Source organism: Ruditapes philippinarum, unplaced genomic scaffold, assembly GCF_026571515.1.
Source record: "Ruditapes philippinarum isolate M1 unplaced genomic scaffold, ASM2657151v2 ctg666_1_1_1_1, whole genome shotgun sequence".
Lineage (NCBI taxonomy): Eukaryota > Metazoa > Mollusca > Bivalvia > Venerida > Veneridae > Ruditapes > Ruditapes philippinarum.
Window position 1 is genome coordinate 162,786 of NW_026857296.1, and position 17,874 is coordinate 180,659.

General features: G+C 32.7%; 1 protein-coding gene across 1 annotated transcript in view; it reads right to left on the reverse strand.

The window, feature by feature from the left end:
* The window catches only part of LOC132749304 (putative ATP-dependent RNA helicase DHX57), a 155,161-nt gene extending 151,742 nt beyond the window's left edge, over nt 1–3,419 (reverse strand). The window contains exons 1-3 of the mRNA XM_060739029.1: nt 3,329–3,419; nt 1,438–1,619; nt 913–1,028 (exon numbers count right to left, since the gene is read on the reverse strand). Of these exons, the coding sequence (XP_060595012.1) occupies nt 913–1,028; nt 1,438–1,619; nt 3,329–3,342 (312 nt within the window). The 5' untranslated portion in view covers nt 3,343–3,419. The remainder of the gene's footprint in view (nt 1–912; nt 1,029–1,437; nt 1,620–3,328) is intronic.
* Between the last annotated feature and the right edge of the window lie 14,455 nt (nt 3,420–17,874).

The following is a 17,874-nucleotide window of genomic DNA, read 5'->3' on the forward strand; positions in this document are numbered from 1 at the left end:
CTAAAATTTTATATTTGAAAAATACTGATAATTTCCAGACAGTATATCTTTAAATGTAAAATAAACATCTTCTGAGCACACGATGAGAAGATATGTTACATTTTAAACACTACACATTTTATATAAACACAGCATGAATACATAGTGTCATTAAATAAACAAACTGGCAGTTAAAAAAAAAGAAGAAAAAAAGACCAACATTATAAACTTGACCAGTTATAGGCCACAAAGCTTCCCAAACATTATTTTTGCATTCCCTTATTCAAGTTCAGACATATTTAGTAAGAATTTCCTAGATTTTAATTAATACATTTCTGCAATGGAATTATTTTACCTAAAGATGAGCATAGTATATTTTAAAACTCAATACCATATTATGCATAATCATGGACTATAATATTTATATAGACGATAGATGATCAATAATAACACACACTTTTGGTATAACTTTTAAAAATGTCAAATTATAAAACTGTCATTTTCAATTGAAAACAAAATAAAATACACATGAGCATATACAATAAATATAAATAAACATAATGTTAAAGATCTAACAGAAAAGAATAGCCATTATCAGAACACTTTAACATTGATCTTGTTGAGTTGTTGATATGATGATCATATATGAATCTACATAATTATTACAATACAATATAAATGAGCCGCGCCATGACAAAACCAATGTAATGCTTTGGCGACCAGAATGGATCCAGACCAGCCTGCACATCTGCGCAGTCTGACATGATCCATGCTGTTCGCTATCAGTTTCTCTACTTGTTATTGGGATTGTAAGAGAACAGCATGGATCCTGATCAGACTGCGCGAATGCGCAGGCCGGTCTGGATCCATGCTGGTGGCAAACGCAATATTATGGTTTTGTCATGGCGCGGCTCAAATGTCCTTAAATTCTACCTCTAGATCCTTATGATTTTCTGTGACCAACCAACACATCAGTTCAAGGACCAGGTCAAAGTTGATCTTTGTGTGATCCATTAATGCCATGTTCTTTAAAGTTAGTTTGTGAAAATCTACAATAATAAAATCTCAATACTATCTTGACATGTCACTTATCTAGTAACCAACTAGACATGTCACTTACCAAGTGACATTAATAAAAAATATGTATTAATACATGACTAATGTAATGGACTTGTTGTAATTCACGTGTTCATTTGTCTGTTTTTATTGTAAGGGTTTTCTACTTAAGTCAGGCTAACACTCACAGGGGTCTGACATTCTAGCTGTTTGTTCCAAAAAGTATTACAAAGAAAATGAAAAATTGCACTTTTTGCAATAATCACAGCATTTCAGTTATAGACTGATATTTGTTTTTCAAATTTAACAAGATTACAATTCAATCAAATATTGTCCTTGAAAGATAACCTCCAATACAATAATCTTTTATTCATCACAAAGTGAGTTTTACTTTAAACTTACCAGGATATCTCAGATATAGCTGTTTCACAGACAGATTTTGATCTTGCACCCTATCGCTTGCTTTATGGGCTGGGCCACTACCACTGTCATCATATTGCTCCTCCTCCCCGGCCACGCCCCTTTGTACAGCATTCATATGTTTCAGAGGTCTAGCATAAGGTGATGACTCTTCCATAACAAATCTGGAAAAGGTAAAACAAATTTATAGATCTTTAAGTTTCATTATAATGTAGATAAACCAATTATTGTTTATCCCCTTACTTATTTGAAATAATTCACAGACGTTATTCACACAATTATGGCTGTCATAGCACAAAATTTAGTGAATAAAACCACAAACAAAAGCTGTCTGTAGGACAGCAACGCTTGACTATTCTTAGTGCTTGATAGTAAAAAAAGCCTTGATTAAAAGGTAAAATTTTCTAAGTAAAGAAAAAGGCAAAATTTTTCTTTAAATCCATATTACAGTTATAAGCCTTGGAGAGAGTCCTATTATGCTCTCAAAGAAGAGTATAAAATTTAAACATGTTTCAAAGCCTTATGTCAATGAACTTTGAAAATATTTGAGGTATTACAAAAACTTTAACATAAATTGTAAGTCAAAAAAGGGGCATAATTCTGTCAAAATGCTTGATAGAGTTACCTCCTCCTGTTTACAGGTTGGGGTCATGATGGTCAACAAGTACATGCAAAGTTTTAAGGCCATTATATGTCAAGGTCTAAAAAAATATTTGAGGTATTACAAAAACTTTAATGTAAATTCTAAGTCGAAAAAGGAGCATTATTCTGTCAAAATTCTTGATAGAGTTACCTCCTCCTGTCTACTGGTTGGGGTCATGATGGTCAACAAGTGTGCAAAGTTTCAAAACCATATGTGAATGGACTTTGAAAATATTTGAGGTATTACAAAAACTTTAACATAAATTCTAAGTCGAAAAAGGGGCATAATTCTGTCAAAATGCTTGATAGAGTTACCTCCTCCTGTTTACAGGTTGGGGTCATGATGGTGAACAAGTACATGCAAAGTTTCAAAGCCATATGTCAATGGACTTTGAAAATATTTGAGGTATTACAAAAACTTTAACGTAAATTCTAAGTCGAAAAAGGAGCATTATTCTGTCAAAATTCTTGATAGAGTTACCTCCTCCTGTCTACTGGTTTGGGTCATGATGGTCAACAAGTGTGCAAAGTTTCAAAACCATATGTGAATGGACTTTGAAAATATTTGAGGTATTACAAAAACTTTAACGTAAATTCTAAATTCTAAGTCGAAAAAGGGGCATAATTCTGTCAAAATGCTTGATAGAGTTACCTCCTCCTGTCTACAGGTTGGGGTCATGATGGTGAACAAGTGTGCAAAGTTTCAAAGCCATATGTCAATGGACTTTGAAAATATTTAAGGTATTACAAAAACTTTAATGTAAATTCTAAGTCGGAAAAGGGGCATAATAATGTCAAAATGCTTGATAGAGTTACCTCCTCCTGTCTACAGGTTGGGGTCATAATGGTGAACAAGTGTGCAAAGTTTCAAAGCCATATGTCAATGGACTTTGAAAATATTTGAGGTACATGTATTACAAAAACTTTAAAATAAGTGGTTACGTCAGCGCCGACGCAGACGCCCACGCTCGGATGACTACAATAGCTCTACTTATTCTTATCGAATAGTCGAGCTAAAAAACAAGGACAATGAAATTTTGTATCTGCATTTAAGCTAGGTACACAGATATATAACTCATGAATCATTATTTTATCCCCATCTGATTAACTAATGGCAACAAAAGATATAATACAGTGATTAATGTTGCTATAATTGCAATACAGATGAATAAAGCAATGTCGGACAGTAAAACAATCAAGAAATAAAGTATATTTTAATATAATCACTCACTCTGTAAATTCCATTACATCTTCAAGAAAATATTGCTCTACTGGAAATGTACGTCCTGAAATAGAAAACGTGATAAATTCTACAACTTTGTTTCATACCACATCATTACACCTTACTCAATCAACTTTTCCCCCTCATACTTTAATATTTCTCAAAATATAAAAGAATATTAATGTATTCTGTACTCCTACACCATAAAAAAATCATTTTCTGAAAATATGCTTTGATTAGGAGTATACATCCTCCTTTACGGGTTAGTATACATAACATGTATTCTAACATGACGCGTTCCATAGTACTTGTGCTTGACATCTATTTGCATGTAGTGACAGAAACTTATCGCAAGTGATGGCAGTTATAATTTTTCACTCCCGACATAGTGGAAATCTGTGTTATAATGATCGATTTTTATATTGTAGAAAATATACTACTGCTTTTCTCAATAATATACACATCACTATAATCTTAAAACGTTGGAGACTTGCTTAATCCGGGCATGACAAAATATGAGTAGCGCATAGAGTAATACTAAGAGTCCAGGCACAAATTTTACGTGGACTTTAATGATGTTTAGAGCTATCCTTCCTGTCTACAGGAGTTTGGGTGTGTTATCGTTGCTGTTTAGTGATACAGTGTCGAGGCAAGTTCCAAAGCCATGATGGGCTATTAGATATCTCTGAAAAATTGAAGTGTGTGGAATTTTCGTTGCTCTGAATAAAATTCAACCTGTTTGTTATGGGCATGCGCGCGCTGACGGGCTATACTCGCTACGAGATGTAGTCACAATAAATCGTACAGGTCTGGCTAATAGTACCGTCATATTCTTAAAAGATACTGATATAAGAATCAATCAGGCAGGAATCTATATCAATATTATCTTTGCAATAACACCACCACGATCATTTTGATGTTACATTACAATGTAAATTGACAACAACATAATACTATAATTTCATACAATGAATATAGATCACAAAGAAAGCAGGTCCCCCACAACAAAACACCGACAGTCACACCCAACACACAGCACACAAACGAACAGTGCTTAGTCTAATATACAAATATTATTATTGTACTAATGTAGGTTAAAAGCCCATCTTAAATCTAATGAATTATCTTAAAGAATGCCACAAATCGCTAATAACTCTTGAACATATCGTGCTTATGATGCTTATCTGACCCCCCCCCCCCTCCTTTTTGAGCCTAAAGTACAGTAATTGAAAAATTACCTATTGAGCCCAAAACTTGTTTTCGATGGAGAATGTGCTATAAATAAGTTGATCACTCTAAATTCGGTGCCGCCTCTATCAAAGGGAATACATATAGGGGATGCCAAGAAGGAGGGATTGCCCACCTTCTGTGGAGGGATCTGAAGGGGAGTAGACCCAAAGAATCACCAGAAAAAATTTGGACTGCGTTAGTAGAGGCTAAAATGACCCCAGAGTTAAGATTATAAAAGGTAATAACGCTGTAAAACAACGTGAAAAGCTCTATTACATCCTATTCTCCAATTCATTTCCAGAAGAATCAATCTGCCAAGCACCAAACTTTGAAATCTATGGTTGATGGAAAAATATCCTCCCACGCAAATAGATGAACTTTCTAGCCAAAATTCCTGAGAATGACCCCTCATTGCCATAAAAGTAACAGGATAATATTAAGACTTTAGCATGTGGCATGTTACACAAGGCAGATCGGTCGCAGTCAACATCCTATGCCAAGTTATAATTCAGTATTGAAGCAGCGTTTTCATAGTTTTCATAGCAGTTTGAACTTGACTGGAGGCTTGCTTTCAATGAAAACAGGCATATTCTTCACCCATATGCTCATGATGGAAAGGTATTAAAATATATGCAATATTCCTTAAAAACAAAGTTGTATTGTAATGAAATTTTTTCACTATATTCTTATTATAAAGATATAACTAGTGACATAATTTAAGTCATATACAGATTCCTTTTGTATTGGGCGACATGCACAGCTATTTTGAAGGGACACAATTCAATTTTCCTTCAATAACAAAAAAGGAGAATAAAGTTGGTTTGTTTCCCTTTATATATCCATTTCACAACCAAACAAGGGAAGTTAAAAAATTAAGTTAAAATTATCCACCTACCTCACGGAAAACAGAAAGAAATAAATTGGGTCTTATATTGAATTTCATTGTCATATTCTTGAACCAAGACTTTCCAAAAAGATAAGTTTAAATACTATATATTTTTGATGAAATATTACAACAATTCACTGCAAATTCTATTTTCTAATTATTATTTAGTTAAAATGTTGTGTTTAGTCTTACTTACTAAACAACTACCAAAAATTACTAAAATTACCATTAGTATTAACCGCAAGCTTACAATTATAAATTTCCAATTGATTTATAGGGCCTAATGTGTAAGTTAATGCAAGCTCTGCGTAGACGGTAGTTTTCAACTAAGAACTGAGAGTAGAACTGAAGACACAATTTAAGTATCAAATATTAAACTATATGAATTACAAAAAGTAGAGTTAAGTTATTCATTTAAAATGTTTCCTATTTGTTCTGCAATCTAAAAAACAGCAAGGTAAGAATATAACTTATTTATGTCATGCAGCTTATTCCATATTTAAGTCAGCTTAAAAGAACCAAATCATATGGAGCAATAAGTATTCATTACTCTACAGTGCCTATGTGATAGCATAAAATCGTACACTAGATAATATGAACCCACAACCACCCCGGAAGTGACGAAATATGCACGACAATTTTATTTTTTTATGGCATAAATTAAACAAAAATAGCTAACATCAACTAAATAGTTAAGTAATTGAATACAAGAAAGCAATAATCTATTAATTGATGTGAACTGAAAATGCGAGCATGTAAATAAAGATATAGATGAATAACTTGTTATCAAAAAAAACAACACCACCGACAAAAACAAAAACCAACAAAAAAAAAACAAAAAAAAAAAACACACACAAACAACCAAAACAAACGAAAAAAAGCCAAAGAAAAAAACAACAAAAACGCCAAAAAACCAAACAAAAAAACAATACAAAAAAACCAAAAACCACAAAAAACAAGAAAGAAAAAGAAAAAAAAAAAGAACAAAAAAAAAAAAAAAAAAAAAAAAAAAAACAAAAAAAAAAAAAAAACAACACAAAAAAAAACACAAAAAAAAAAAATAACAACAAAAAAAAAGTCGCGATATTTTGACGAGTATATAAATGTCCCAATTCTTGAAATTAATCTGTTAAAGTTCGAGTCAAGTTAAGACTTATTTAATTGATAGACACAACCTTATTTCTTAAAGGGCTTCTTGTATCTTCTTTATTTAAAATTGAAGTGCTTCATGAAGTTTCAATCTGATTAAGAATGCAGGCTCTGCATGATTTACTTATTATAATTGTGCAGCTACATGAGCAAATGTGACACTATAATTTACATTCATAAGTTCTATAAAAATAGTGCATCAGCTAGACAATAATGATTGTCTTATTGATGTAGAGTTAAGTTCAATAACTTCGTATCAACAAAAATCTTTTTTTTTATGACATTGTGGTATATTAGTGAGATGTTTCAATCATAAGAAATTTAAGATAGTTTTGACGTTGTATAAATAGTTATCTTAAATTGATGTGTATATATTAATATTATCGACAGTTAAGTATTTGTTGTGTTGTCACATAAGAGAAAGAACATGTTGCAACAAAAGGTTTCAATATATTAATTTTGTTATCATAATTATTCGCTTGAATTTACAGCTATCCATTGGTAAACAGATTACAAGGGAGCCCAGAATCGGTGCTGTACCGATATTCTGTACGAGTTGAATTCATATTTATTAGATTTTCTTAAGGACAAATTGAAAATAATGTATATACCTTAACATAGAGAATGTTAGATTATAAAATAGATATGTGTGGTGTTATTGTCGGTCTCAGTCTGACTTTTCGGTATGAATCAATATTATTTTGGTTGCTAAATCATCCACCGAATGATCCATCTAAAATACCTAATTACGAGAAAGAAAAGTTATATTATTGAAAAAATTAATGTTGTTTCTTGAAATTTTTTAATATAACTTAATATGGGGAAATTAGTTTAAGAATTACATCTTGCTTGTATACAGCCAATATTGAAGCAACATTGCTATAGGTCGCCATTGTGGTTTTCACTCTCGCTGGTTATACCAAGTTATATCAGTATATTTACGATCGTTTAACGATGTTGAACTATTCCCTGATTCTTGTTGCTGGAAAAGAATTGAGGTTTAATTTTATATTATTTTTGATTGACTTGGTGAGCCTTAACTCAGGTTCCATACGATATTGAGCATATGGTAATTTTTCTCATAAAATGGCTGTTCTGGAATTTATGGATCGTGCTTAATGTGCCTGAAGGCATCCATACTACAAGTAGTTTTAGTTTCTTTAAAAGGGTAAGATGCAACAATATTTATGTCATGCAGTTTGGCTTGCTTTTACAGGAACTGGGAGCAATCCCATTTTTGTGGGTATCTAGTCATATATTTCTTCGGAGTGCTGACCCCAGCCGATGTTATCGCGTATGTTCAATGCAATATTATATTGAAAATTAGATTTATAGCTCCTCAATGGATACGGGAAGTATGTCTTAAATCAGCTCGGGTTCATTTTATGTTGTTCTAAGTTTCGATTGATAATTTTCGTGATTCTTTCTATTTTTACTAGGAACTGATGCTTATATATTAGCAGAAAGTTGATTGCTGTTATTGGATCCCATCTTCAGGGTGTTTCTGTTTGACCCTTGAAATGACTCTTTGCCTTATAGATCTTATATTCTTATGTGGTTTACTCTAATTCTCATATCTTTTATTTATATTCATGGGGTGTCTATTCTCTGGCACATATGTTCGCACATCGTCCATAGTGTTGACTCGGCCGTTAATCGCTCTCCTGTTATTGTATAATGATATTGTTAGTAAACCAAAATAAAAGTAAAATTGCAAGGTTTAGTTACACTCTTGTTGCGTAGCTCTAAGAATTCATTGTGTAGTAATAGTTCATCATCAGGGAGTTTTATTATCGCTTGTTTTATTTTTGAGTTAAGGAATCCAGTGAGACTACCAACGTCACATTAGAAAATAAATATTCTACAATCCTCCACAAAAATAATTAATAACATAGGTGTGTTATGGGGTTAGGATAGTTAGCCAAGTTGAACCTATTTTCGTAGACATGTAAATTCGTGTTTATGCGGCTTTTTAATCAATAGTAGCGTAAGTAACTAACTTATGCAACACATGAAGAACAGCCACTGGTTTGATGTTTGAATTATAAAAAGCCTAGTGTTAAAGTTTGGAAAAATGTCAGATTGATAGATATCTAATAGTTTGTAAGCAGTTTACTGTGATAGTGTCTTTGATATTTATTTAAAGGTTTCATAGAAATTTTTATTTACTAACACGATTGTAATAAAAGTCCAATAAGTTGAGATAATGTTATAGGGATAGTAAATTAATATACTCACAAAACTATGTAGAAGGTGGACGCAACTTCGATTTTTAGTGCAATCAGCAACCAGTATAACTTGAAACAAACAGTATCGACATGAATCAATCGAAATATCTATTGGGGTGGTGATTGCTTATAGAATTCAAAGCATCTTGTATCAAGAATGCAGTCTCCTAGTTCGAGAGATTTCAATTATGGTGGCTATTTGTTCGACATGTTCCTACTAGGTGTTAAGACTATTTGTATATTTTCTCTTATTTAATTGCCTTATAATTTTAATCTGCAAGGGATTTTCGGGGTCACATAGATATTCCACATTTGTTGTGTACAATTTCCTGAATGATTGTTTACTTATTTGTCGGGGACCAAGTTTCTGTATAAGCGTTCTTCGGATTATTAGATATATCTAATTTACGTACTTGCTGAAAATGTAATTATTTTCGCGCAATATAAGTGTGATTATCATAAGGTTTCGGTAATAATTCTCTACTCAAGGGGATACAAATTGTGTTATGGAAGTTATAAGGATTTAAAATAATAAAGCATAGGTCTTTTAATATAAAGTCTCTTTATTGTATTCTGTTTGTGAACTGAGTCGTCCAGAAATTCCATATTGGACAGATGTGGTACAGGTGTTTAGTGGGAATGATGATTTGAATGGTAATTATTATTTGCGTCTTAAATTGATTAATTCTGGTGTGTACCTATCTATGTTGTAGTGGATGGTCATCTAATTCAAGGTTTGCCTGTTTGGCGGATAGCATTGTCTCGACAACTCCTGAACGTCAGTATATATCATATATAGTTGATCTTTTTTTAACTTAATATGTGTAAGTGTGCAAAATCTAACTAGACTGATATCGTCTTCAATATAGTGATGTCACTTTTTATATATGAGGCTGCTTCAAATGGTATTTTCGAACGGATATGTCTCTCAAGAATTATGTACGGAAAAAAAATACTGATACCACGGTTTAACTATTTATACCTAACTTGATAATTATATTGAAACAAGGCAATTAGTTTTAACATGGCACCCTTCAGCGTATGATCACAATTCATTTCGAATTAAGACATTAACGCACTTTAAATTGATCCACTGTATCTACTGCATCATACTCTGTGGTCATATTTCACATTTCTGTGCGCTTTCGCTCTATTCTATCAAGCTCTTGAAGTTATTTATACAGAGATAATTTTATAATTATTTTATTGGTCTAAATTATTAATTTGGAAAGTCGTATTTTCATTATTTCAGAGTCATTGGAAAACACAGAACAACGTTTTTGTTTAAGGAAGTTTATTAGTATGTAGGTTACATTTGTCTTACATTTTGTTTATTTGCTATATATAGAGTGTGTTTTTGGACCAAATAATTTTGATTACTTGATGACAAACTAAATTTTATAAGCTCGATACTATTCAGTATTAGTGATAAGGTTGGCTAATTGGCAGTTCAATTAGAGTATAGAATTAAGGTCCGAAGGCAGTCATTAATAGTCTGTCATCTAGTGAGCCTGATTGCAGGTACTAAAGTGGACAGAGTCGGGATAGGCCTTCGACTTCGAAATCGTCGGTGATCTTTCGTAACCTATTTATGTGTGAAATGTTTTTGGTAAATGGTAATACATACCATATTTCAATGGTACCATTTGGGATATGCTACTATGTATGGCATTTTTGGGTGACTGTTGAACAATTGTTATCCCAAGCTCTTAGATTCCCTACATGCTCGGCAGGAGGATTGTAACTTATCAGCATTTTTGCAGAATTTGCCCTTTTTCGACTATAGAATAGGTTAAGTTTTTGTTAATAGTTCCACGAATTTCAAAGTCATGACATATGGCTTTGAACTTTGCACACTTGTTATCAACATCATGACCCACTTGTAACAGGAAGGAGGCTAACTCTATCAAGCCATTTTGAAAGAATTATTGCCTTTTTCGCTAGGATTTCGGTTTTAAGTTTTGTAATAGTTCATATTTTCAAAGTCATGGAATATGCTTTGAAACTTTGCACACTTGTTCAATCATGACCCAACTGTAATCAGAGAAGGTAACTCTATCAAGATTTTGACAGAATTATTCGCCTTTCGACTGGAGAAGTTTACTGTTAAGGTTTTTGTATAGTTCAAATATTTTCGAAGTCCATTGACTAGGCTTTGACTTATGCACACTTGTTCACCATCATGACCCAACTGACGGTGAGGTAACTTATCAGCATTTATGACAGATTTTGCCCTTTTTCGATCTTGATTTACGTTAAGTTTACAGGTGTAATTCGCTTCATATATTTTCAAGTCCACGTTACATGATGGCTTTGACTGTGACAACGTGTTTCACATCATGACCCACCTGGAAGCTCTAGGTGCGACTGTAGATACCTCCAATATCAGCATTTTGACGAGGGTCTATTGCCCCTCTTTTTTGACTGTGGTAGTGTTATGTAATATGATGTTTTCTACAAGGGATTTCTGTGTAATAAGTTCCGATATTTCCAAGTTTTCCAATTTGTACATATAATGTGCTTTGAAATGATGCACAACTGTTCGATCTTTATACCATATGAACCTCCAACGCTCAGGGGAAGTGTCGTTGAAAACTTAATCCTAAGAACCAAACTAACAAAACCTGGTACTCTATTCTAAGCTCAATTTTTTAAATATTCTATCATGATCATGACTAGATCAGAGAATTGCTTGGATCATTGGACCCTACGAAGCTCTCTGTTTATATCGTGTGTTAGATGTATATGTTAAATTCCGCAGTGTTTAACAATACAATAATTACTATAAATTGTGTATTCCGTTACTCATGAATTATTTGTGCTCACTACCTTCATTAAAATACTGGCTATCTATTAAACTTGGCATGGTATACTAGATGAGGTTGTATTGCTGCTTGTGTATCTTAATATTTTTCATATATATAGATTTTCTGTGTTAAGTTGTAGCAGCATTATAATTGATGTGATATAGGTATTTGTTTTATGTATGATCAGGATATTCTATATAAAATACAAACTCAAAAGTGCTCGTCTTCAGTCTAGATGATTTATTTTCTCGACACCTTCGTCTCAGAGAATCATTTACTCTTACAGGTACTGATTTGATATTTTTTTAGTTATGATAACATAGTCACATGATGTATTGGTCTGAGTATGTTCTCTGTTTATCCTAATTTATGTCAATTTGTCACCTTCAGTTGTAGGGCACGTTCCACTCGCTTTTATATGACATTTAGTTTAATGTTGCTCAGTGGGATCTCAGCACAACTTACAATATTGTTATAGTTAAGCCATTAAATAATCTTTATATGTGTTTTTTTTTACTCCAGCTTATCTTTGAGTTAATACCATTATACAGTGCACTCGGTAAAGTTGTCAGGATTCGGATGCTTCTCGTTTAGTAAAACGCGGTCTCGTAATTAAGTCTGTGTGAACGCATCCAATATACTCGCAGGTCTCGACGATTATACTGTCTATTAATGACTTTACAGCGGACTTTCTATGAATATCTGGTTCATTTATGAGTCTAAGGGTATATATTGGTGGACAGTGGTTCCATGTTTGTTCTAATCGCTCGAATTTTTCTGTTTTTATCTGAGCCTACATGATATATATTAATCTAGCTATCATAGATTTAAACAAAGGACATTGAAAATCGGACATCAGGATCGATTCTCAACCGGTGTGTTTTTTCTTTTATGTAGTTTATGTCGTTTTCAAAGTCACACAGTGATTTTTTTCTCACGAACACGATAACCCGCCAAGATAGCTGCTTCCTTTGTGTAATCACGTCAATGAATGTGTTTGTTAGACCATTTCGTCTTAAGGACTTTAGGCCCGGGCGCTTGACAAAACAAGGTAACAAATTTGATCTCTAATTGTCGCCTAGTCGTCCCCATCATATTTTTTTATTTATTATTGGTGCATCTTGTTTTTTCTAAGTGTGACAATGATGCATGACAAGTGCAAATGAAGTGACCTCGTAAAATTCTGAAAATACGGATGGACGGTGGAAAATTATGTCGTTGTAAACGATATCTCGCTTAAAAACGCTCTTGTTTTTAAACGATAAAAATGAAGGAAATAGAGGAAAAGGGCGGAGACACGTGAATGTCGTTGATAGCGGGTTGACTCGTTAAAGAACAGGTAGCTGATCTGGTATAGTTAGTACCGTGGACAGTGACTATTCCGTACTATCCATGAACATGTACGACTCCGCTTGTAAGCAAAATAGAGAGACTTCTCTCGCATATTAGCAAAATTTTCTCTTTTCAATTCATGCTGTTTTTTTCCCAATAATCTGGACTTAACCTGCTTGTGGATTCTTTTTTCAAATCGGCTTAGAGTGTTGTAATGATTACTTTTCTGTTTTTCTCCATATTATCTCAAGAGGACTATGACTCTTTCCCATAATTGAAGGTTAGATAATCTGGTGTGATAGACTTGATTATCTAGGTTATTTAGTGTCATATGATATCTTCTCAACAGCATATCTTCTTCTACTTCATTACATGTTATTCTAATATCCTGGATAATTAATTTCATATGTGACTGGTTAAGAATCATAGAAATCAATATTTAGTTAAGTAGCTTGTGAACCGATCTTGAGCTTCTCAACTTTTTGACTAGTCTTAATAATATATTTGTTTTTGTGACAGTGCAGCAGACATCATTGTTCATAGAAAATCAAAAATCATTTTTTGTAGAGACATTTGGGCTACCAACAGCTCTTTTCTTGCTCGAGATGTAATAGTAGTGTCATATTACATATATACTTCGACACCAAATAATGGCCACTGATGAAGCCATATGCTGGCTTTAAAAAGCTACAATTGATTTGACAATAAAGTGCAACCTCCATATATTTTTCTTTATTGCTTGATGGTGGAAAGAAATGCACCCTAATTTAATTGAATTACTCATACGCTAATAGACTCAAGTGTATAATGTACAAACATTGTAGTTTTGACCTTCACTTAATTATTAGTATGTAGTTATGAACTTATTTGTAGTGTTACTATTTGTAAAGCTTATATTCAGTTTCACTTTATCTCTCTCATATTATATCACATACGTATTATGGCTGAAAACTTAAAAGCCAGTCAAAATTGTTGGTTATTTGTGAACATGGTATCCATCCGTTGTGGTTTGTCTATATTATTAAAATATTAAGGTGTCTCAGTATCTTTTACTATAACTTTTAGCTCCATTAACAAACTATCTGACATTACTTTTGACACAAAATAATTGATGTCATGATTTCTATTGAATCAGATAATCCATGGTCAACAAGTTTAGATGATGTCATATAACATTGAGTTGCTAGGTGCTTAGATCGCTTCTTTAGTAATCTCTTTTTTTGTTTTCTACAAATATAGTTATGTGTGTGAGCTAATTTCATTCTTTCCTATGTTGTAGTCTTAATAGAGAAATTTGAATATTTGCGATAATACACATTTTAACTAAGAATAGTGGACAAATTGTGTTTCTTTTCTGATTCTTTACTTGTAAATAAGACAACTCTGTATAGACTTTGATTTATTTCTATTAGTCATGGATTTCTTGTTATTGAATTTTAGTTTCTAATAATTAATGAGGCGCTCATGATGTATACTTTTATTTTGATAAACGTTTCTAAACCATGATTTAGAGTGATTTAACAACGATTTTTGATATTGTAGAATGCTTTTATTACAGTCAGATTTTCTCTCTTTTATGTGCGTTTAAGCATATGTTCTTCGTTTATTAACCATCGTAAGAGTTATTTGCGGTATTAACCCCTATCTTTTGATCGGGATTAACAAAAAGTGATTCATGTATTTGCATCTTTTGAAACGCGCTTTCATTGCGTGGAAAATAATTCACTATTTTCTGTGTTATTTAAGACTAGTGGTCGAAAATCATTCTACTACAGCAACCATTGTGCATTGGACTGTGTATAATTTTTTTGAGTGTGATTTATCATTCTGTGCAGTGTCTGTATAACTAATGTGAAAATAACTTTGGTAGTCATGTGCACTAGGAAACATTCTGTTCCTGACAAGCACGCAACAAAAAAATCTTTTAAGAAACTACTAGTAGTATGGACCCTGAATAAAAAATCACCTACATCTCTTCCCATAAATAATCCTCCATCTTGAAAATTCTATACTGTAACCGAAAAAGGCGATACTGTAACACGTTCCCTACGGTGTGTTAGTCATGCAGTAGAAATATGGTGATAAATAATGCATAATCAGTCATTTACCACACACAACATGAACATTATTTCTTGAATCTTTTTTATTTTCTTAAAATTTCAGCACATTTTTCTCAGGTTTGATTTTTCTAGAAATATATTGGCTGACCCCGAACTCAACCCAAAACGGAACTCGATTATTCCCTTTCAATCTGTTCAGTTAGAATAAGTGAAACTTAATATAGTACCGCAAACCCTATTTGTTAGTGCGGACAGACAGACTGTTCAATTACAATATGCTTAGACACAAAAAAAGAGTGAAACATAAATACAAATGAATCAACTTAAAGAATAGTATCTTTTACTAATTTATATCTGACTATCAACTTAAGTAACCTAAATTTCATAATGTTAAGACTGGCTATCAAGACACAATGTTCCAGTTTCCAAGTTTTTCACTTATATTACAGAATGTATCAAGAACCTGACTACAGGGAATATCTATCACTCATGTTATCAGAGGTTTTAGACGATATTGGTGTCAATGAAAAAATGGTGAATAAAACAAGAAGAGTACACTGTCTGAGAGAAAGTATGAGTAATATAACAAATAGGTTTATTTATAACAATTTAGTTCATATCTATTATATAGGGAGTTTGGTTGAAGGAACAACTACTCCGGGACTTCATTCAGACAGTGATGTAATATACTGTATTCATGATACCAATGTAATACAAGACTTGTCAGAGTGGAAACTTGGCAAGAGAAACTACCTTATGATACAGGATGAAAACACAACACCTGGCTACTGCTTTCTACAGTTGTTCCAATCAAATAAACCTATTCCTGCTACTGAGATTCCTGATGAACACCACATAACAGATAGAAAAGGAAGAATATTGTATAAAAACACATTAATAAAAAAATTGCTTATGGATGCTGATCATCTCGACGGACCATCAATTGCTACAAAAGGACAACATGGAAACTTGGATAGAGACATGGTGTTTGCTTATCCTTGTAAATCATGGCCTCAATCAGCATCAAGTTGGTTAGAGAAGGAAAAAGGAAGATGGCCAACACAAGAGATGAGAAGATGTGCTGCCAATACTTGTTGTTGTGTTGTTTCAACTGGAAGTAAGGTCAGTGTATATCCTGAACTAGAATGGAGAATATCTACATCCCTGGCAGAAAGATGTATAATGTTTAATCTAAATATAACACAAATAAGATGCTACGTTTTAATGAAGATGATTTTTAAATCCTTTTTGAATCCTCAAAAGGAAAAGAACATAACAAGCTATATGTGTAAAACAGTTTTATTACATTGTATTGAAAATACAGAACTAAGTTTATGGAAAGGAAGCAATTTATTAACATGTTTAATATATAACTTGCAGGAATTACACACTTGTGTACAGAATGACCGCTGTTTACATTTTATAATATCTAAAAACAATTTGATGGCAGGACAATTTACCCCTAAAACACAACAAAAACTTTTAAAAGATATAAGTGATTTCTTACAGAGTGATATACAAAGCTTTCTTAGAATCAATATTGATGGCCTTGGATGTAGATTACAAGTGAAACTTAATATAGAACCACAAAGAGCATACAATTTTCTACCATCTCTTAAAATGCATGAACTTCTTTCAGTTTCAAATTGTGTCAACTTGGCAACGCAAATAAACAAATTGCATGACACATTCTTAAATCACTTACAAAATAAAGATATAAGAACATTGCAGCAATTTGTTGAAAGACTAATGACCTTAAGTGCATATGATGATGATATAATACAAGATTCATGCAAGCTTATAGCACCTTTTCTGTTCACCACATATGGATCTGCCGTGGCATCATCAAACATTGGTGAAAATAATCACTTGTCTAACAAAGCAATGGCTTTGCTATCAATTGGTTCAAACTCAGATGTTTCATCTAGCAGACTTAAAATGGCTTCAGTATTCTACAGTGTAGGACATATGGAGAAAGCTGAACAAATTCTGAGAAAATGTTGAACAACAATATCACTCTAATCCTCTTTACACACTCTGTCACTGTTATTACCTAGGCCCCTTCCAGCTGTTTCAACAGAATTGAAAGGCATGCTATGAACAAGGTGAGAACTGTACTATCAAACAGATGATGTCATTTTGTGTCAAATTCATACAGGAAAAGAGATCAACTTGTTCCTCATGAACTACAATATGAAATGTTCAGATCTACACAAGATAGACATGATACAGATTATGACCTATGGATGGACTGGGCTGTAATTGATTCCTTACCTTTCTTATACTTCCTACAATATAAGATCTATGGTCGTCTACAAAGACAAACAAGATCAACAAAAAGCACTCAATAATCTTATAGAAACCACAGTAAACAGATAAAATTCTTAGGACATAGAGAAACAGTTCTAAATATATTAGGACAATGTATGGAACAAGAAAAACAGACCCCAACTAGCATTAGAAAGCTACCTGCTTTCTCTTCAACAAAGAAGAAGAAACAATGTGGCAATCATTCATATTTGTAGACTTCTCTCAGGCATACTGGTTAACCAACAAAATGGGAGCGGACAAGACACACAAGTAGATTGAGTTAGAAATGATCATATACTTATTGCCTGACTCAAATTGATTGAAATTTCAAAGTACTGCTTTCATTCATATATTATTTAACTTGACACTGTCTGATACAGTCAAATTTAAAGTCCGAAAAGAAAAATTGTCAACCAGTACATAAGTGATCCTTATAAAAAAATGATTAGACAGCAAATATCACCTTAGATAGTTACGGATAATATTACTTGTGGCGGCAGAAAAAATTTATCTGACCAAATAAAAAGGATGTGTAAATATGAAGGCAGCACTT